General features: G+C 41.6%; 1 protein-coding gene across 7 annotated transcripts in view; it reads left to right on the top strand.

Moving 5' to 3' along the window:
* The window catches only part of plekha1b (pleckstrin homology domain containing, family A (phosphoinositide binding specific) member 1b), a 58480-nt gene that overhangs the window by 27344 nt on the left and 8754 nt on the right, over positions 1 to 22382 (top strand). For all 7 annotated transcript variants that reach the window (XM_017710556.2, XM_017710557.2, XM_017710554.2 and 4 more), the window contains exons 3-10: positions 591 to 647; positions 730 to 775; positions 7371 to 7468; positions 14647 to 14775; positions 15712 to 15849; positions 16124 to 16192; positions 20673 to 20737; positions 21781 to 21844. In XM_017710556.2, coding sequence (XP_017566045.1) covers positions 591 to 647; positions 730 to 775; positions 7371 to 7468; positions 14647 to 14775; positions 15712 to 15849; positions 16124 to 16192; positions 20673 to 20737; positions 21781 to 21844 — 666 coding nt within the window. The remainder of the gene's footprint in view (positions 1 to 590; positions 648 to 729; positions 776 to 7370; positions 7469 to 14646; positions 14776 to 15711; positions 15850 to 16123; positions 16193 to 20672; positions 20738 to 21780; positions 21845 to 22382) is intronic.

Consider the following 22382-nt stretch of genomic DNA (forward strand, 5'->3'; position numbering starts at 1 on the left):
AGTGGTTGCTCCATCATCCATGTGAAATGTGGGCAACAAGTTAAAGCTCAAGGTGGGCCATAACATTTGCAAGTTAGCAGGATTGATCTCACTTGATGGAAGATATTGAACCAGGCTTGATGCTGTTTGCTTTAAAGGCTGTTTTCTGTTTTCTTTCCCAAGTTTCCTTACTTTTTTCCTTTCTTTTTATTTTGGGAGTTTGAGTTCTCCCAATCCTCATACAAAAGCAGAAGCGTTAAATCATTATTTATGGATGCTGCGCTCAGTTCTGAATTATTCAGCCCAGCTCTGCTGTCTCCAGACGTGTGTTGAAACTTTTATACACAACCATTCACTTCTGCAACTTTTCTTCTCATTGCATTCCAGCCACGTCTCTCCTCAGATACAGCGAAGTACTTTCTATCCCTCTCACTCACACAGGCGCACATCCTTCTTGTATCATTAATGTCTGATTTATGAAAGTGTAAAACTTTGATTATGAGGCTCTGCCGTTGCCTGGTTGCAGCAGGGAGAGGAGCTTAATGTGCTTCGATGTTCCTGACTTTAGAAGTGTTGCTTTGCTAACACTGACCTTACTTTCCTCTCCACAGAACCTTCCAGAAGGCGCTCCCATTGTCGGCTCCCTCAAACTCACGTACATCTCTAAGGTGAGTCTTGCTTTCTGCTGATTTTTCTAGTCATTGATACAAGATGATACAAGCCTTGATGGCTGAACTCTTCTGGTTTTAGGTCAGCGATGCCACCAAACTGCGACCGAAGGCGGAGTTCTGCTTCGGTAAGTCAGTTTATGTTCACCCACCTGCCTTCCTACCTACTTGCCTACCAGTCTTTCTGTTTATCTACACTTGGTCAGCATCGTAGAGCTTTTCAAACAGCCAGAGTTTAGTAAGTAAATTAGTAAGTAAAGTGAATGGTAAGAACTTTGGGGCAGTCGTGGTTAGGGAACTGGCCCTGTGACTGGAAGGTCGCCGGTTCGATCTCCAAAGCCGACAGTACGGGCTGAGTTGCGCTTGAACAAGGCACCCAACCCCCAACTACTCCCCGGGCGTTGCGGATAGGGCTGCCAACTACCCCGGGAAAGTGTGTGTGCTCATTAGTGTGTATGTAGTGTTTTACTGCACTGATGCATTAAAAGCGGAGGTGAAATTTCTAATAAGGGTCTCTTAATGTAATGTTATCAGTTCTTATAGTTAAGAAGCATGAGATCTTTGAACTGTATACTCAACCAGTGGTCAGTGTAGAGCCTGAGTTTGACTTCTTTGTCAGAGTATCTTTACTGTTTAGTCCAGAGAAGGAGACATATAAAGACTACTGCAGCTGGCAAAAGGCCACTGGGCTACAGATAGTACAGAGTGCAGCCATAGCACATAGGAAGCATCGCAGAAAATCCCCTATAAATATCAAGCCCAATTTTATTTTACACTCTACTCGCATAGATTTGCTGGAATAAATCTTTCAGCATAATTTAGTGATATTTTCAGGTTTGGTGTCAAAACCCAAAAGGTTCAAGGTAAAATAAGTAATGATGTGACTTGGCTGAGGTGAGCAATGATTAGCGCTTTCCCTTTTTGTCAGTAAAACTTTTAGATTGACACCTTTCAAGCCACATCACCTACTTTGATACAGTAGTACATCTAAATAGTGGGAAGGTACTGAGTGGCCTTTTTTCGTGGTTTATTTTTTTTTTCCTTTTTTCTATCTGACTAACTCAAATTGCACTGCCCAAGAAGTACAGTGCAGAACCCTTGACTTCTGCTCAGCTTCCCATATGTTGTGCGTGCGTGCAGGAGCGTGCATGTGTGTATGGCATTGTACTCCGAATCCCAGACGGAGAAACACACGGAAGGTTGGGAGCACCAGGGAGGGTATCCAACAAAGACGTGTACGCATACACACAGTGCGCTTCACCCAAGGCATTGTTCTTCATGGTTTAAAGGAAGATGCTCATAAGAGTGGGGGCTCTACTGAACAGAATTAGACCAGTTTCAGGCTCTGTATGCTGCCTGTATATTTCTCTAGTGGAGCTGAACTTCAGCTTTTATGCTTTACTCCAGCTCTTGGCTCAGAAACCATCAAACTGAGAGGTGTATTTACACAATGCTCCCCTTACCCCAAACATGGTCAAACAGCCAAGTTATTAATGATACAGAAGTTAAGCCAGCAGTCACTCGATAAGAGTTAGCAGCAAGGACAGTAGTTATGATGAGAACTAATAGTTACGTTCTGCGCTGCAGTCACCTCAGTTTCTCTAAAATTTGAGTGCATTGTGAGGAATCAGAACTCTTTTTAACAGTGTAATCTGGCCAGGAGCAACAAAAATACACCTCTTTGGCAAAAATTAGGCTCGTCACGTTTGGAGAAAGAAAGAAAGGTTGTGCATATGATCCCAAGAACACAAAACCTACAGTGAAGTATGATGGTGGGAGCATCATGATGTGGATTGTTCTTTGGGGCATTGCACGTCATCGAAGGAAGCATGAATAAAACGATCTATCGAGACATATCGGAGGAGAATTAAATCTCATTGGCCAAGAATCTCAACCTGGAAGATGGATGTTGTAGCGATTTACATAAGACATGCATAGGTAATAAATAACATATTTATAAAGCACCATTTGAGTATTTTTGATCATCTCATGCTAGTAACCTAAAGATGACCAAGATTGCATTGACATAAGAGGCCTTAAACTAAAGTGATGGGCCTTTGTTCCATGTTTATATATTAACACTATTGTTAAGCATCATTCCTGAGTAATGGAACGTGGAGGGAAGTTTAGTTTATAACAGTTCTATGTAGTTCTACCCGAGTTAAAGTACTAAACCATTTACTTCAGCTTATGGCGTCTTGCAATTAGAGGCATAAGCTGTTCATAAATACAGTACATGAGTTACGACATCCTTATTTAGGTTGCCTTCAGATAAAGTGACTTGGATGTCATTGAAAAGTTATGGAGGATTCTGAAGGTGGTGCAAAAAGTGAATTCTGTCGTAGCTAAATTTGTTCATACAGTGTCAGAAACCACAAAAGCAAGTCATTATTACTGAGCAACACACACTCTAAGGCAAATATGTGTTGACTCTGGTGCTAATCAATAGGGTATAATCTCTCATTACTTATTAGCTCCTTTAGCCTCATGGATCTAGTTCAAAACTAAAGAAGAGACCTTCCAACTCCAAACGTGTCTTGGCCGATCAACAGTTGGAATAGGGGGAAACCTGTGTACTTTGATTCTTGGCCGAACTGTCGCTTTAAAGGCGTCCACCCTCTCTGGGTTCCAGGACCGTTCAGTATCCAAACCAGCACCTGCAAAGCCTCATTTTGCATCTGGCCCTCATAAATGTAGGGAGGGAGATACAATAGGCATTGAGCCTGGTCTGGTCTTCTGGGACCACAGGGACGTACTCACGGACACGTCTTTATCGTCCACGTCCCCTCTCACCTCCCTGCTTCACTCCGCCCAGAAGTGGCTCTGTGTTTCTGCGCTACTGTAAATAGGAGGAAGCAGTTGGGTGACCGCAGGCTGACCTCCTCCTTAGTGATCCGAACGTTGGGGGGAGGGGGTTTACCACAGGATGCTGGAGTTTAAATCGGAAACTCCAAACCTCTGGAGTATTTATAGCTGCTGTGTTAAGCAGTTCGAGCTGCGCTGTTGTCTTTCTTGAGAGGGAATGCTTGTCCTTTGTTTTCTGTTCTAATCAGGGTGATAGCGACTAGGGAGGTAAAGCTCCAAATCGCTGCTGTCCGAAGAAAACGTACGATCTCCATTTTTGTCATTTTTCAGTTTTTAACATAATTTGAAAAGGCCTGTTACCCTTTACATTGCATGTAAATTTCATGATGGATGGACCAAAAGAAACAGCCCAAAATGACTTGGAAAGATGTCTGGTTCCATTGACTTACATTAAAAGTGAAGTAGGTTTTTTCCTTCTCCTGTAAAGTGACCATTTTGGAGATTTGGAGCACAAGGTTTTCTCCCGATATGAACAGCGATATGTCATGGTGGTGATCCAAATGCATTGTTTTTAGATTGTTCAAAGGGGTTATCATTCATTCAGATACTATAAACTAATGGCACTGATTTCTTTAATGCTGTTTTCCTGTATCAACCTATTTGTGGGAGGCTGAAGCCCAGCTGCAGCACGCTGTTTGTTGCTATGATAGGATCTGCAATCGTAGCTGTTCAGGTCAAATATGGTTTTTAAATGTCTGTTAGGGTGATTCCCTTTAACTTTAGCAGACTGTGCTAGGCAGTGTTTGTGGTAGAAATATGGATAAATAAACCAGCAGCAAACGAACAGCTTGGTGGAGCTCCAGGTCCCCTCATGAGCCTCCACTGTTACAAGAATCCACAAGCTGTGAAATCGTGATTTTCTTGTTCAGGTTCTGTGTATACATAATGAAAATAATGTCATTGAATTATTGAAAGTAATGATTCATATAACCGTGGTTGGTTAGTGTAGTGGGTAACACCTCTGCCTTCTATGCTGTAGACTGGGATTCAATCCCCACCTGGGTAAGCACCCTACCCTAAAACCAATAAGAGTCCTTGGGCAAGACTCCTAACACCATCTTCGCCTACCTGTGTAAAAAAAATGATCAAACTGTAAGTCGCTGTGGATAAGAGCGTCTGCCAAATGCCATACATACATGTCTAATAAATAGATTCTGGTTAAGCTTATTTTGGCCAGCCATGTAGCTGTAACAGTATGACCTGCTTTTTAAAAGTGAAAAAGAATAATTTAAATGAATAAGATGCTTATGATGAATCATGATTCATTTTTAAGCATTTGACAGCTCTAAATTATATACCGTATATTAAAATTATCTCATTTAAAAAAAATTGGATACAATTTTTTGGATAAAATATAATTATTTTTCTTTCTTTTTTACTTTCCTCCCAAAGCTTAATGTGTTTTTCTTGTCTAAAAACACGGTGAGTGAAAAACTGAAAAGATCATCAATAAAAACAGTTTACACAAAATCAGCTTACTGTTACAGGAGGCTGGCGGATCCAGGTGCAGAGGGGAAAGCCTGTGAGAAAGGGTCTTAAATGAGTTTATAGAATCACAGGGAGTGTGAATTTGGTGATGGTACACGTTGAAGTTGAGGTGAGCCAGAGCCAGGCTCGAACCGCCAGTGTACTGATTGGTGGGCTGAGGAGTTACCACTGCACCACTGGGAAGCACAGGCGACAGTAGGAAAAAACACCTCAAGGAATGGGAAATAAAAAGGCAGGAAAAGGGCAAACAAAGGGGACGCTGAAAGCAGTGTGCTCAAACAAAGGCTGAACTAGAAAAGTGAAATGCGGGATAATCAGCAAACAAAAATACTTATTCTCTAAATATAAGAGGAAGACAGACTTTGTTTCACCTGTTTGCTCTTAGTGGAACAAAGACCTTTTGTATGGCTTGGAGCCATTTGTAGCTCAAGCCTTTTTTTGGTTTGTTTTTAAGTAGTTTAGGGGTTATTTCTATTTCTCTCTCTTGTTTTTTTCCAGCCCTCTTTTCTTTTTGTTTAAATACCCACCTGGGCTGTGTACCGTACCCTCTGCAAAGATATGACAAAGGTGCTGTTTCTGGGAATTGGAGTTCTCTAAAGTTATGGCACCTCGCCGCCGGCTGGGTCCAAACACTTACTAAAATGATTACAGTGTGTAGCTACAATATGTGCCATAAAATCTAACGTCGTCAACAGCAGAGAATGGCTGGGCATCCACAATGATGTAGTCCATTATTAGAACTTTGGCTGTCGTTTGTGAAGTTTTACATCATTTCATAAACTGATTGTACTGCATGCTAGTATGGACTTTTATTTAAGCCTTAGTTGTTTTGCCGTATTCTGCATATCGAGTGAGATGTCATGTTTTCAGGTGCTGTCAGATATGTAGTGTAGAAGTTCCTGGGTGAAGCTCCTTAGAGCATTGTGGTGAGTGGGCCTTGATGCTCAACATGATCAGTGATTACAGATCTCTTATCTAATGTCTCTTGGAGAAACCGCACACTGATATTTTGTTGATTCGTTGATCTGCTGCTGCTCAGACTGAACTGTTTGCATTGACCAGAGCAGGAGACGAAGGAAAACCAAAATATTTTCGGCCAAATTCTGAAAGCATCATTTTTGACCATTTGTCAAAAATTCACAAAAGATGCTGTGGCGCTTCACAGATAGCCTGTGTTAGCCTTTGCCCTCATAGCACTGGTGGCATTGTGTGGTATCAGGAATCCTAACTAATGGATAGAATTGGGTATGACTAAATTGGGAGAAACGAGGGGAAAAATCGCCGAAACAACAATTTCGGTGGCTGAATCTTTGTGCATCCGTCTCTTTCACGGCTGTGTTAGTAGTTCCTCTAGTCACCAATTATGAACAAAGCGGAACGATGTGAAGTCAGAGCTTCGCAGCTGTAATATTGATCTAGATTGATGTTGAGTCTGTAGGTGATGATCTGCAATGGAATGTGCTTTATCTCGTGATCTCACCTTGTCACTCCTGGTTTGGAGTGTCAGTGGTTTGACCTACTTCTTGATGGAAATGTGAGTGTGCGTACGTAGGCCTGGCCAGTAGACGGAATCGCGGCCAATCGTCTTCCTGTTATGATCCGCAGCCTCCCTCAGTGTTTACTTGCCTCGCGGGTCTACTGGTGCAGGATTTGGAGGTGCACCCGTCCAGCACTGGACGCCTATTGGAGAGTGAACTAAACAGAGCTAATCTACAGGACAAGCAAAAAATAAATGTTTGGAGCAAAAACGTTAGGGTTAGGTGTAGAACCTTCTTGTTACTATACCATAAATACACAAACTCATTGCATAAATAAATGGTTCTTTGCATCATGAAAGGTTTGTCAGATTGATGGAGAATGCGTCAGTGTCAAGATTATAACAGTAGAAGAACCCTATTTGGTGCTGTATAGAACCGTTTTCAGAAAGGTTCGATATAGAACCATAAACACCACATTTTCCATTTATCTGAAGAAGTCTTTCATGATGCATCATCTGCTGTGTCTGATCCACTCATACCAGCACACCACACCATGTCTGTTACTCCAGTGCTGAGAATGATCCACCACCCAAATAGTATCTGCTCTGTGAGGGTCCATGGGGGTCCTGACCACTGAAGAACAGGGTAAAAGGGGGCTAACAAAGTATCAGAGAAACAGATGGACTACAGTCTGTAACTGTAGAACTACAAAGTGCAGCTATACAGTAAGTGGAGCTGATAAAATGGACAGTGAGTGTAGAAACAAGGAGGTGGTCAGAATATTATGCCTGATTGATGTATTTATAGGCACTCATGCTTACTGTCGGTTTAACAACCTCTATCCCTTTTCTCTACCCCTTCCTTTTCTCTCTCTCTCTCTTTCTCTCTGCAGTCATCAATGCTGGAATGAGGAAGTTCTACCTGCAGGCTAATGATAAACAGGATCTGGTGGAATGGATCGCCGTTCTCAACAATGCCACCAAAATCACAGTGAGTTTCAGCACCACATCTTCATATCACTGATCTCAATACAATACAATACAATACATGACACTACAATACACTACACTACAATACAGTACACTACCCTACAATATGATACGATACAATACACTACACTACAATACCACACAATACAATACACTACAATACAATACATACAATACAATACAAGTGCAGTACAATTAATTACAGCAGATACTTAACTCAGTACTTAATGGTGGGCAATGTGGGAAAATAAAAAATTTGACAGTATTTGAAGAAATTTCTACAATACACAGTATAAATCACAGTATATGTTTTTTTAGCAAGGTTTAGCAAACAACGTCAGACAGCATTTTAGTTCAAACATCTTACAGTATTGGGGTTTCTAATAAAGTGGCAGATCCACAACCTTATGTTAGAGGTATTGGTAGAATGTAACAGCAAAGTGCATTTCATGCGCTGTTGAACTGTGTTAGGAGCTAGAATTGAGGTTAGAAAATGATCTTTACCTTAAACCATACTGTGCAAAAGTCGCCCTTCACTTGTGTAATTTTCAGTCAGTTTTTTCAGCGCCAGAGGAAAAGCAGTGAACATGTATTTAAGAGAAAATTACCCAGAAGCTGCAAAAAACTAAATATATCTTTCTAGTCAGTATTTAGTGCGTCCACTCTTTACCTTTATTACAGCATTTCACTGTTCACTCACTTTCAGCTCCGCAAAGAATCTGCAGACACACTTCCAGAGTTCAGTCTTAGAAGCTGGTTGATGATTTTCTGAAGTAATCAAACCCATTCAGTGGTGTTGAGGTCTGGACTCTGGGGTGGTCAGTCCGTTGTTCAGCTTCTTTGCTTGATGCGTCCGTCTCCTTTTCTCAGTGAGGTTCGTCTTGATCAGCTACACTTCCAGGTGGTTGTTAGGAGCCCCATTTTCTCTGAAACTCCACATTTTGAAATTTCTGTCTCTCACTTATTTTCCTTGCTTATGCAAGTGGGCTATCCTCATAAATATGTCTATAAATAAAGAACTTGTACTTAATAGCAGTTTAAACTAAATGAAGGGGGGCTTTTTTGCACAGCACTGTAGGACCTATATCGCTGCTGTCAGAACAAAACCTTGTATCTCCAAAATGTTAACTTTACAGGAGAAGGAAAAAACCTGCCCTACTTTCAGTGTAAGTCAGTGGAACCAGACATTTTCCCAAGTAATTTTGGGTCATTTCTTTTGGTCCATTCATCATGAAATTTACACACAATGTAGAGGACAACAGGCATTTTCAAATTATGTCAAAAACTGAAAAACGGCAAAAATGAAGATACAAGGGTTTGTTCTGCCAGCAGCGATATACTGGTCCTCCATGTGTGGAGACACAGGTAATGTTGTAACATGTAATAGAGATGCACAGCTTGGCTAGATGGCATTTACTGGTGGGATTATACTTACTAGATGTCTATTTTTGTTTATTTACTGTATATATTTAGTATTTACTATCATGATTAGCTGATTTGCTAAAAGCTAATTCAAGGCTAAAGGCTATCATTACGCCGAGAGTCCAGCGGTTCCTTCTGCTCTCTTAATAACATTAACACAATAACTGAGTCTGTAAGTGACCACACAGCGGCAGACGAGTGATTACTGAAAGAAGCAGCTCAGTCGCTCGGGTAAGCAGCTCCATTACCATGTTATAAACACCAAAAACTGCACACACCGACGCTTCATAGTGTCCGTCATAGTTATCGATATCACCATTACCCATACCGACACTACGAGTATCAGCGCTAATACCAGTACAGTATTGGTATTGGTGCAACACTAGTTATAATGCACACTAGGGGTGGGCGATATGGCTCTAAAATAATATCACGATATTTCAGGGTATTTTTGCGATAACGATATTTTTGGCGGTATGACAAAACACTGAATAACATTCTATTAATTAAAAAAAATGAATTTATTTTGAATAAATATGTTTCATATATTCAGTAGACACAAAAAAAATGATTCTGATTCAGATATTAGTCGGATTATTAACACATTATTAGGATGCATGTAAACTATCGGCTGTTGAGCACTCTTCGCGGTATTATCCACGTTTAATAGAGTACGGAATAGAATACGTCCATGTAAACACCTCAATTGGAATAGTCTAGTCCGATTGAGGCCATTCGGAATACAGTTTCTGTCCGATTGAACGAGGTGAGTAATCCTCTAAATAATCCGTTAAATAGAATAATGGCCGTGTAAACGCCTGAATCCGATTACACTCCAATCGGAACATGTAAATACGTTCTGCGCATGCATGTTCAAGTTCATGCTCTGAGCTTTAAAAGACGGCAGTGGGGTGGACGTCCAGCTTATGTGTCTCAGAACACGACGTCTTCCTCTCGACATCATTTTAAAGCCGTTAAAACCACAAGCGCGCCGACTGGTTACTCATCTCACGCCGACTGGACCTCACGTGATGTTCGCCGTCACGGTAACGTTTACTCTAAGCGCTGCTCCACGCATGCGTGTCATTTTGCATCGGATTACTTGTAGTGGGCATGTAAACGAAGATTCTCCATCAGATTGTTGAGTAGAGCGAGCATATAAACCCCTCAGTCTGAATCTGTAATCCGATTGTATTCAATCGATTGTAAACACAGACACTTGATTTTCCTCATACTCACCTGAGCGCTGCTGCTTGAGGTGGTGGAACAGATTAGTTGTGTTTCCCCCTTTGGTTGTTAGAGGCTTCTTGCATATCTTGCATATTACTGTGATCTGTTGTACATCCGAGATTTTATAACCAAACCATCTCCACTCTACTGAAGTCTCCCTTTTCAGGAGAAACTCCACCACAGAGCTGCTTTGCGCCAAACTTCTTTCTGTTCCAGAATGGCTCACGCAACGAACGTACACCATACGTCAACAAGTCAGAATATCGCTTTTATCACAATATGGATTTTTATACCTGTATTATGGCGAACGATACGATATGGTACACCCCTAATGCACACATTATAATACATTTGCTTTCATTGAAAGTGCAAATGATGCTGCACCGTCAGTGAAACAGGCTCTAATGTGAGTGACCGTGTGAGTCATCGTGCTTAAACTTAAAAGCTTTATGAATGGAACAACCCCGTGCGCAAGTTCAGACTCCAGTCAGGCCTCGGAGGCCCTGCCTGGCAGCAGAGCGCTAACTGACAGTGCACTTTCCATCGAATCTGTGCGTTTGTTCGTTATTGATCGGCGAGTTGTTAAGTAATGGAACCCTGCCCCCTCCAGCCACCATCAAGCTGGACTTGTATAGAAGCTGCCTGGAGCGATGGCATCCACCCACACACTTCATTTACATCGCTCTGTTTATAGCAGTTGGGCAGCCTGTGTCGCAGTGTCTGCGTTAGGAGTATGTTCAGGAAGGGACGAGACCCATTATGCCAGAATGCACTATGTAGGGGTGTAAAAATACAGTGCTGTATTATGGCCTGGACATTAGCACTGTACTTGGAAGACCTTTACCTCTAAGAGAAAAAAAACACATATGTTCTAATCATTATATTACCTTTCAGACCTCACAGGATATAGAAAGGGGCCTGTGAAAACGTTTTGGCACCCCCCGTGCAAGGGCCACATCAATCACACCAACAATCAGCCATAACATTCTGACCACCTCCTTGTTTCTATGCTCATTGTCCATTTTATCAGCTCCTCTAACCGTAATGGAGCACTTTGTAGTTCTACAGTTACAGACTGTAGTCCATCTGTTTCTCTGATACTTTGTTAGCCCCCTTTTACTGTGCTGTGTCAGTGCTGGACTGAGAATAGTCCACCAACCAAAAATATCCAGCCAACAGCGTCCTGTGACCACTGATGAAGGACTAGAGGATGGCCAACACAAACCGTGCAGCAACAGATGAGCTGCTGTCTCTGACTTTACATCCACAAGGTGGACCAACAAGGTAGGAGTGTCTGGACAGTGTTGAAAAACTCCAGCAGCATTGCTGTGTCTGATCCACTCATACCAGTGCAACGCACCAACACGCCACCCCCTCGTCAGTGTTCCTGCAGTGCTAAAATGATCCACCAACCAAATAATACCTGCTTTGTGATGGTCCATGGAAGTCCTGACCGTTGAAGAACAGGGTGCAGAGAAACAGATGGACTACAGTCTCTAACTGTAGAACAGCAAAGTGCTCCTATGTGGTCAGTGGAGCTGATAAAATGGGCAGTGAGTGTAGAAACAAGGAGGTGGTGTTAACGTTATGGCTGACCGTTCCACAGAAGCTTCCAAAACGAGTCTAATTTTACTACATCGTGGCCTGACCAGCAAGTGTGTGACCCCCTCCCAGCCCCAACCCCACTCCACCTGTGTGGCAGGGACAAGTGCACTTGCTTACTGTAAAAAAAACAACAAAAAAAACATAAATGGATACATAAATAAATCGAAGCACACATGCCAGGGGCTCCTTTCCTGCACCGCTCGTCTCTGACTCACCAGCTTTGTCCGATTCCTCTCTCTTTTTTTTTCACTCCTTTCACACTGTAACTGCTCACCGCTAGTTAAAAGGAAGAAGGAAAGCTTTCCGTTCTTCAAGCGGGCCCTTTTCTTAAAGAGGAAGCCAGGCATTATACTCCCATACACAGGCTCTTGTAAACTTCCACTCTGTTCCTCCGCGTGCAGAGGCCCGCAGCGCCATGAGTGCCGATTGTAACAAAGGGCCGTCCACCTCTCTCCCAGAATGCATAGCGTTACAGGGAGAAACGAAGCTCACCATTAATAGATTTTAGGACATCATCTGGCCTTGACCTTCCATGCTGCTACCAACATCAGGAGTAATCACTCCCTCAGGCCAAGTAAAGGTCAGCTTGATGACCCCTTTTCTTTAATGGGTGTTTTCTTACAGACTGGCCACTAGCATCTGCATATAATCACACAATGAGACATTAAGGACGGCAAAGGACATTTATGTTATAAAATCAAAACGACCATTAAGAACAAGTGATTTTTCAGAATGTAATTCTAAGGTGATTAGGTGTAAGATCATCTAGTTGCATGAGAAAGGAAAATAAATGAGGTTTCCTAAAGTGAAGGGCAAAAAGTCCAGACTTCGTGACTGACTGGGTGTGGAAAAATATCCATGCAGATTTCTTTGAAAAGCTGAAAGAGTTTTAATAACTAAAAAAGACAATTAAAAGCTTTGATAACACTATATATAATTATATTTAAGAGATAACTGTCCAGGGTGTTTCGCCCAATGGACGCTCCAGCAAAGACCCAGAAGTATAATCAGCTTAGAAAATGCGAATGTGTGTGTGTGTGTGTGTGTGTGTGTGTGTGTGTGTGTGTGTGTGTACATATATATATATATATGTAGTATAATGTGTAGTTGATGAGGCTTCTGTGTATTTCTCTGTTAATGACTTTTCTACTTTTGGGACCGGTTTGGACCGGTTCTGACCGCTTCTGGACCGGTTTGACCACCACTGAGCTTCTTGCTGTACAGCGCTGTGCAGTCCTCACCCTCAGATCTTTTCTTTTCCCACTTTACTATAAAACTTCATACTAATAATGTTTGCTATCCGGTGTCGACCGTAGGAGGATGGGTTCCCCTTCTGAGTCTTGGTTCCTCTCAAGGTTTCTTCCTCTTTTAGGGAGTTTTTCCTTGCCACCGTCTCCGCTGGCGACGCTCATGGGGGCTCGGACCCGGATTTTCTTTTCTTTTCTTTTCTTTTCTTTTTTCTTTTCTTTTCTTTTCTCTTCTCTCTGTAATATTGATTGTTCTGTAAATCTGCTTTGTGACAACACCTGTTGTAAAAAGCGCTATATAAATAAATTTTGCTTGTTTGCTTTTTCCTGAAAAATTAATGACTTGTACTTCAGATAATTGATGAAATGAAATATTTGGGTGACTTTTGCACAGTACTGTGAGACGTACTGGTCCTCCAGTGGATCAGTGACAAATAAGGTTTGCAAAATGACAGGTTTAAAAAATGTTTTTGAAAAGGACATGAGGACATGATGTGCATATATATTTTTATATATAATACATACATACACACACACACACACACACACACACACACACACATTCACATTTTCTAAGATGCTTATCCTTCTGGGTCTTTGCTGGAGCGTCCATTGGGCGGAAGGTAGGAAACACCCTGGACAGTTCGCCAGTCCATCGCAGATATCTGTGTATATATTTGCATTTACATCTGTGCATTTTATCTCTTAAATATAATTATATATAGTGTTATCAAAGCTTTGAATTGTCTTTTTTAGTTATTAATAGTGCTGGTTTGGACTTTTCAGACTAACCTGAAATTAAAGACGCATCTACTTAGACACCCATAGAAATGTTTGTCCTTAACTTTTTTATACTCACAAACTTTTTTAATAATTGTAAATATTTTTTAAATAATTACACATTTTCGTGGTTCTCCTCAGGTCACACCACCTGACATGGTGAATCGAACCATTCTAACCACAACTCAAAAATCACATTTTATTCACATTAATGACGGATTTGAGTGTGAACCATCGAATCAGAGAGATCAGATTTGAGCAACGAGACTTGTAATGTAAACATAGCTTTAATAACACAGGATGAACAGAAATCTGATGTTTCATGTTCCACTTCAAAAGCATGATGTAGCTCCACACAGCTGATTTGTTGCCGTTGAGACTCACTGTTTCTCATTTTGCTTAGTATTGAAATTTTGGTGAGTGTAAGATTTTTGACGCTTTGTTGCTTTTGGTGCATCACTGATATTATAGTTTGTTCCCACTTCACTGTATTAACAGTATCAGGCTTTATGCTAGATGTTGGAACACTGCTGTGCCAGTTCTGGATCATTCCAACTCCTATCAAAGGTAGTGGATGGAGCTCCATCACTCCAGAGAACACAGGCTTTATACCCCTCCAGCCTACACTTGACATTGGGCATTGGGTTTAGGCCCATGTGTCAACGTTCCGGAGCATCCCATTCTGTTGCTCATTGCCTTTTTATGGAAATTATACAAGCTGTAAGTGAGCAGTTGAACTATTGCATCGGTAATCCTAAAGTAGGCAGGTTCACTACGTAGAAGGCTTTTTCATGTGTATGTGCTAGCAAGGCTAACCATGATCAGGTCCCCTAGTTACAGTGTACTCACTACTTCAGGCCGTTGCTCAACTCTTAGCTCTGTAAAACATTTATAGGTTCCGAAGTCGGGGGACCACAGTGTGCAGAATCCAGCAGAAGCCTGTGCAGAGGTTCTGGGGGCCATGAAGCAAGTGTCCTACAAGACGGAGATTATTGGAGGAGTGCCCATCATCACTCCGACACAGGTCAGTTTATTAACATCCATTGATAATATCATCTAGTATCTGAGCTGAATCAGTTTAAAGCCCCAAACGTGCATTTTAGTGACTTATTGCATTGTCTTGTGGTTCAAACATTGACCCTAAGAAGGCCCAATGGCGTCAAGAACCAGGCGGTCTAGTTTTGGCTGGTGATTTTCCAAAGAGTGATAGTTATTCGAATTGCAGTAATAGAGCTGAACTTTTGAGGACCTGAACAGAGGTGGCCCCAAAGCTTCTCCATTATATCCAGGTTTGCCTCAAAGGTTGCAAGAAAATACAAGATTTAGAATGTGGGTCCTTTTTAAATGAGTTCCAGTTTACTGCACAGTCAGCTCATCTGCATACTGCACCTTTAATGTTTCTGCTTACCGCACCTTTAATTGTCTGAGGTTTAACCAGAGCTGGTTTATGAGGACCCTGGCCACTCCCTATTTCCCCCGTTATATATAAAACAGGACGGCTATTCAGTAGAGGGCGCCCGCGACTGAGTTGTCAATGAATGGGAGTGAATGGAGCTCAGTGGCTAAAACCAAGAAGTTAAAATAGTTTCTAATCACTCGCCCCCGAAATTTTGGCGAGCGGAGCAGCTCATTGGCTGTTCGCGCTCACTGACATCACAGACCTACATAAGGCGCCGTTTTAAACTCCTATAACTCCAGTTTAAAAGCTCTTAAATATACAACAGTGGTGTTAAAATGTTTTATGCTGTTCAGAAAATTAATGAATTCTTTTACATTAAAAATGTTTAAGCGTTTATAAACTATGATTTTGCTCTAATGCTCCATATAAACCCATTCATTTTGGACTCGCTCAGGAGCGCCCTCTAGCGCTCGAGAAAACCGGAATACATTGCAGAGTGGAAACTGCCCTCTCTACAAGTTCTCGGGTTTGACCCCCATGTACTGTTTTCGCTTATTGCAGGAGAAGGGGGAGGGGCAGAATGGGGCGGAGCGAGCTGCTCCAAGGAAACCCCACGGCCAGATGCCCTACTACCTGAGCCGGGCCAACCAGGACCAGTCAGTGGTCAAAGCTGGCTTCTGCGTCAAACAGGGCGCAGTGGTGAGTCACATGGTCAGCGTATTGACCAGTTTACTTTGAGATTTTGTTTCGAATATAAATTTCCAATACAAGATTATTAAATATAAAATAAATGATAAAACCCATGAAGCCCATGAAGCAGTATGCATGTAGAACCTTGGCTCTAGAATCATTATATTATATGTGCTGTTTCATGTTTGATGTCCTATTTTGAAATGTGGAAAACATTCAGTATATTAGGTCTTCCAGTTTATAATCACAGCAGTGACTGAGGTTCTTCTCCATCTGTCTGTAGATGAAGAACTGGAAGAGGAGATACTTCATGCTGGACGATAATACCATCAGTTATTTTAAGTCGGACCTGGTGAGTGATTTATTTTTTTTTTTTTTCTGCTTCTCTCATTTTTTTTCCTGTACGTGAGACCCTCGGCTCTGATAAGCGAAAGTCCAGCCGCTGTATTGTTCACAGAAACTGGCCAGCATCCTAAACACATTTCCATAGCACAGTGAAGCATAGTTTCCAATGTTTCCCCAAATCAGGCCTGCCAGGCCTTACTCATTTCGCAAAAGAGCTCCATATTTTGATATCGATGACAGACGATGAGTATTAGCTGGTCAGCTTTAATTTAGTGCTGCAGATCAGCTCATTAAAGCAGGAGATGAGAAGGGGAGCGCTGCTGAAGTCATACAGGTGTTCAGTGTCTGTGGTTCCATTGACTTATGGGCCAAGTGGGTACCTGCTGATTTCCATTAGGGGAAAAAAACGGCAGACTAGCCAAATAAAATAATCACATACAATTAAAATAAAAAAAGTAAGAAACTAAAAGTGTCATCGTGATAAATGCTTTTGTTTGTTGAGGTTTTCATGGCTCAGAAAAGCTGTATATCGTGGTCATGCAACAAAACTTTGTATCTCCATTTTTACCATTTTTCAGTTTTTGATATAATTTGAAAGTGCCTGTAGCCCTTTACATTGTCTGTACATTTCATGATGAACAGGTCAAAAGAAACAGGCCAAAATGACTTGGCAAAACGTCTGGTTCCATCGACTTACACTGAAAGTGAAGTATGTTTTTCCTTCTCCTTAGTTATCATTTTGGAGGTGCAAGGTTTTGTTCTGACAACAGGGATATGAGCACGCTAGCAGCTGGGTTTCAGCCTGACTGTTGTGCTGTCGCCACCTACTGGATATATTTTTAATAGCAGTGATTTCAAGTTAGGGCTAAGTATTAAAGGGGTGATTTTGAGATCGAGTATTCGATAGAGATGGGCCCATCAGGGTTTTTGGGTCCAAAATCAATCACTGGTTGCCTTTCAGCACAGTCAATAAGCCAATAGCCTTACTGATCAAGGGCGGGGCTGGACTGTAAAGTCCTATTCACACCAAATACAATTTTTTCGGACAAAACAACTGACAATATAATTTTAATGTAGTGGGATCTTCTCACCAAGTCTGAAGCGTTCTGCCCAAACACTCTGAAAACTTTATTCTTTTAAGCACTGCATCTAAACAGTGCATACCCTGGGTACGTCCCATTCTACCAAAAAGACAACAGCACAGAGTTCCACCACTTCTTCCAAGAGTGAGCTGAATTTGGAGCCTCTGCGTGTGATTTGCACATTTGGCTGCAACCATGACAACGCTGGGTGTATCAGCTTGTCCATATATTGCCATGAGTCAGTGATCATGTCTCAGGAGTGCAATGGGGTGAATAATTAACATAGTCCCCTAAAAACAATGACCAAATTAGTTGCCAACAAATGTAATTGTTGATTAGGTGGTGACATCATCGTGTGTGTTTTTCCTGATATCAGGTGGTTACATGAAATCAACTGGTTGCAAATGGCAATCATAGGGGTCCAAGCACTGTGTTCCATTATGGAGCCAGTAAAGCACAAATGATTTTAGAGTGACTGCAATTTATATTAGATTTATAATATACTTGCAAAGAATGCACTTTTCTCTCCTTACCCTTTTGTTTATTTCTTTTAAGTTTAGATTAATGGTTTGATTTATTTAATTAAGTGAAAACCGCTGTAGTTTTGTGTGTGTTTGGACAGAGAAAATGTATACACCAGTCAGGCATGACATTATGATCACCTCCTTGTTTCTACACTCATTGTCCATTTTATCAGGTCCACTTACTGTATAGGTGCACTTTGTAATTCTACAATTACAGACTGTAGTCCATCTGTTTCTCTGCATACTTTGTTACCCCCATTTTACCCTGTGTAATGAGCATAGAAACAAGGACATAATGTTATGCCTGATCAGTGTAAATGTGTATATATAATATAACAAATCTATATTTTGCTGTATATTATCCTTGATTTTAAGTTTTGACTAAGAGAAATTTAAATAAAGTAAGAGAAAATTGATATTGGAATTTTTGCTTGTCTTTGTATGAGCAAGAAAGTTAATTTAAAACATAGTTATGACTATTAGTATTCTAAAGTATTCGAAAGCTGACAGCTAAGTAATATCCATTCAGTAATAATGTGCTTTGTAATCCGAAATAGTCAATTATTCAAATCAATAATCGATAGATTATTAGACTACCAACATAGTCGCTTGTTACAGCCCAAGAATACAGTAATGCATAATAGGTGGGTGTATGGAGGGCAGTGTGTGCTGTCAGTGTGTTGTTCCAGCCTGTCTGAGTGAATGCTGTGAATTCCATTCCTACTTTGACATGTTGACAGGCTGCAGCTTACAAGTCAGAGCACATGTGTTTCAGCTCTGCTCGGAAACTCCAGCTCAGTCGTACATACAGACTCGTCACCTCTCAGATATCAACTGATAGTGATAGTCTAGTTTGTGTAGATTGACGTGAATGGCATATTTGATAACATCACAGAATTTAAATGAAAGCCATACTTCGTGAGCAGTGCAGTCTGTTTAGTTTATCCATCCATCCATCCATCTTCTAAGCCGCTTCTCCGTCAGGGTCGCGGGGGGGTGCTGGAGCCTATCCCAGCAGTCTTCGGGTGAAAGGCAGGATACACCCTGGACAGGTCGCCAGTCAATCGCAGGGCAGACAGACAGACACAGACAGTCACTCACACCTAGGGGCAATTTAGCATGTCCAATTGGCCTGACTGCATGTCTTTAGACTGTGGGAGGAAACCGGAGAACCCGGAGGAAACCCACACAGACACGGGGAGAACATGCAAACTCCACACAGAGAGGACCCTGGTCGCCCAGCCGGGGAATCGAAACCAGGCCCTCCTTGCTGTGAGGCGACAGCGCTACCCACCACGCCACCATGCCGTCCTAGTTTAGTTTATTGCATACTCAATTTCTTTTTTTAAATGTGTGTGAAAATATGTTAAAAAAATGTTAATATGTAAGAATTACTTTTACTAACCAGGGTAATCGTTTTAGTTTTGTCTGAAATGGATGTAGAACATGTCAATTTCTGTGAACTGTCATCATCTCTGTGAGAGCTTGATATCAAGTGGTTGCAAGTGGCAATCGTAGGGGTCCAAGCACTGTGTGCCATGATGGAGTAGAACACAAATGACGGTAATAGACGATGTTTTTAGAATGACCTCAATTTATTATAGATTTATAACCAAACCCATTTGGTCTTTTGAACTTGGTAAGGTGCGCAACAAATGTTTTATCAAAAATGTCAAAATATGTAGAAAACGAGAAAAAATGTCTCCGAATGCTCTCGAATTTTCCTGTTACAATTATGCCTGTGCCTTTTTTTGACAAATTTTGATATTTGAGTATGTATTAGGATTAATGAGCTGGTAATGGGTTAAGGAAAAAAACAAGGGGAAAACAAGGGGGGAAAAAAAGAGTTTAAAGTAGGGCAGTAGGTTTACCTTTTGGGTGACAGTGCTATATTTGGCAATATGCAGCGGAAAACATTTGGGAACATGTTTTATTGTTCAAAAATGGCTGAGGGAAATGGGTAGGTAAGGCTTCCCCATCACTGCTCAGGTGTTAGATTCTGTGGATTTTTACTTGGAATTCTCAGCCCCAGATCCTGGAAGCAGAGCTCATTTGGAAAATGACTGTTTATGTTGTTATTAGTTCAGCTTTAGCACTGCATTAGCATGTCTTGTGAGCTTTATGAGCCTGTGTGATCTTCTGGTGGAGAATGAACGTAGTAACCATCAGACCAGAAGCAAGTCATTTTTGGACGCTCTTCTGTCCGGGTTTTAGTCAGAGTCAGGAATCTGCACAGCTGTGTGGATGTAAGGATGTGGGCAGCCAGGGGGTGGTTTCAGAGGTTTCAGACTAAATCATACAGCACTGTGTCAATAAAAGGCTATTTTAGGCCTGATAATGATGGCCTTGTGTTCTCTCCAGCGTCCAGCCCAAGTGAAGCACTTTCTTGTTGCCTTTTCAACCATTCTACCTCACACAGAGAGAGAGAGAGAGAGAGATGAAATGTGATACATTCTGAATAAATAAGTCTGTTTACATTTATTTTTCCATCTCTCTCTCTCTCTCTCTCTCTCTCTGTCTCTCTCTGTCTCTCTCTCTCTCTCTCTTTTTCTCTCTTTTTCTCTCTCCCTTATATCTGTTACTCTCTCTCTCTGTCTCTCTCTCTCTCTGTCTCTCAATCTCTCCCCCTTCTCGCACTCTTTCACTCCCTCATCTCTCTCTTTTTGTTTTCTCTATCTCTCTTCCTCTGCTCTCTCTCTCCTTCCCCCTTCTGTCTTCCCTTGTTTCTGTCCCTCCTTCCCCCTCTCTCTCTTTCTCTCCCTTCTCTTTCAATCCCTTTTTTTCCCTTCTTGTTTTCTCTATCCCTTCCTTTTCTCTCTCTCTCTCTCTCTCTCTCTCTCTCTCTCTCTCTCTCTCTCTCTCTCTCTCTCTCTCTCTCCAGGACAGAGAGCCTCTGCGTGTGATTCCACTGAAGGAGGTTAATAAAGTTCAGGAGTGTAAACAGAGGTCAGTCCTGTGTGTGTGTGTGTGTGTGTGTGTGTGTGTGTGGATGTGTGGGTGTGTTCAATCTTGTTTGTGCGTGCGGAAGTTGGCACCAAGTGCTGTAGTAAACAGCCCAGGTTTTTTTGGCGTTTAGGCCACGCCCCCTTCCCCAAAACGCCCAACGGAGGTGGCAGGGAAAAAAGAGCCTTTCTCTTCAGAGTAAAAAAAAATACACTTGAATTTAATACAGCAAGTTAATTTAACATTTCCAGTGTGAAAAACAAACCGGCTGGTTCAGCATGAACAGAATGTGTGTAAAGTAAAATGGAGAGCTAGAGTTTTCTTTACTTTTTAACTTATTTTTGCTCAGCTGGTCTCAAAACATTGACTAATAAGTCATGACTGAGCTGAGATGATGTACTTTTGATTATGGCGAAGCAGTTTCCACAGTACGGCAACAAATTAAGCTACTGAAAAAACACGACGTTAGACATATCAGCAAAACCATAAACATACAGACATATGTGATTCAGATCTGATGTTTTCAGGGCTGTGTGGACACAAATCTGATCTTCTCAAATCCAACCTGAGCCACTTTCATATGTGGTTCTAGATGGGATACGTATCTGATTTGTGGTATGCGACCTTAATGTGACGCTCAGATCTGATTTCAGGTGCTTTTTCTCCACTGGGCATGACCATCATTCAGCGTTACCATGGCGACAGCGCCAAACAGAAGTTAAAGCCTGTAAACGGTGGAAAAGCAGCTCATCAGCTTTTTCACCTTCGTCTCGTTCTAATAATGAAGCTGAGAGCTGATCAGAGTTAATGATCTTCTCAGCGAAGCTCGTTCTGCTCGTTAGTTTGCGCTGATGATGCAGTGATTCAGTCACATGGCGTTACTGAGTAGGATGAGCTCATGCGGTTCGTTCACATTAATGGCCGATTTGAGTCACTAACCTAAACGAGTGTGAACCATCGAGTCAGAGAGATCGGATTTGAGCAACGAGGACTATAATGTGAACGTAGCTTTTGTGTCACGAACCCTGACCGTGCTGTCTTTCCAGTGATCTGATGATGAGGGACAATCTTTTTGAGCTCGTCACTACCTCAAGAACCTTCTACATTCAGGTGAGAACCGTGTAGGTCCTGTACCCTGCAGTCCTCCGGGTCATTTTTCATTCTTCTGATGTCCATTTAACACAATTAATCCCAAGTGTTAATTAGCCAGGATGTGTCTGAGCTTTGCAGTTAAGAATTAATATAGCTAATAAATAATGGAAGCCAATACCCCACCAGTTAGCGCTGTGCTAACAGCAGTTTGGTGACTCTTTAAACATGTATGTGACTGTCAAAGCAGCTTTTACATTAGAAAAGTAAAGAGAATGTATTAATGAGTTATTATTGTATTATTATATTATTATTATTATTATATAGTTATTAATAATGAATTAAGGAAAAGGATGAAATCAGTTCAGAGAGCATTCAAATATGCTATGACCAAACATAGTCAGTAGTTTGATGATTTACCTCTCTCTCTCTCTCTCTCTCTCTCTCTCTCTCTCTCTCATTCTCTCTCCCTTGGTTCTTTCTTCCTCTCGCTTTATTTCTCTCTTTCGCTGTGTCCCTCTCTCACCCTCTTTTTGCTCTTTCTCTCACCCTCTGCTTT

Source organism: Pygocentrus nattereri, chromosome 13 (assembly GCF_015220715.1).
Source record: "Pygocentrus nattereri isolate fPygNat1 chromosome 13, fPygNat1.pri, whole genome shotgun sequence".
Taxonomy (NCBI): domain Eukaryota; kingdom Metazoa; phylum Chordata; class Actinopteri; order Characiformes; family Serrasalmidae; genus Pygocentrus; species Pygocentrus nattereri.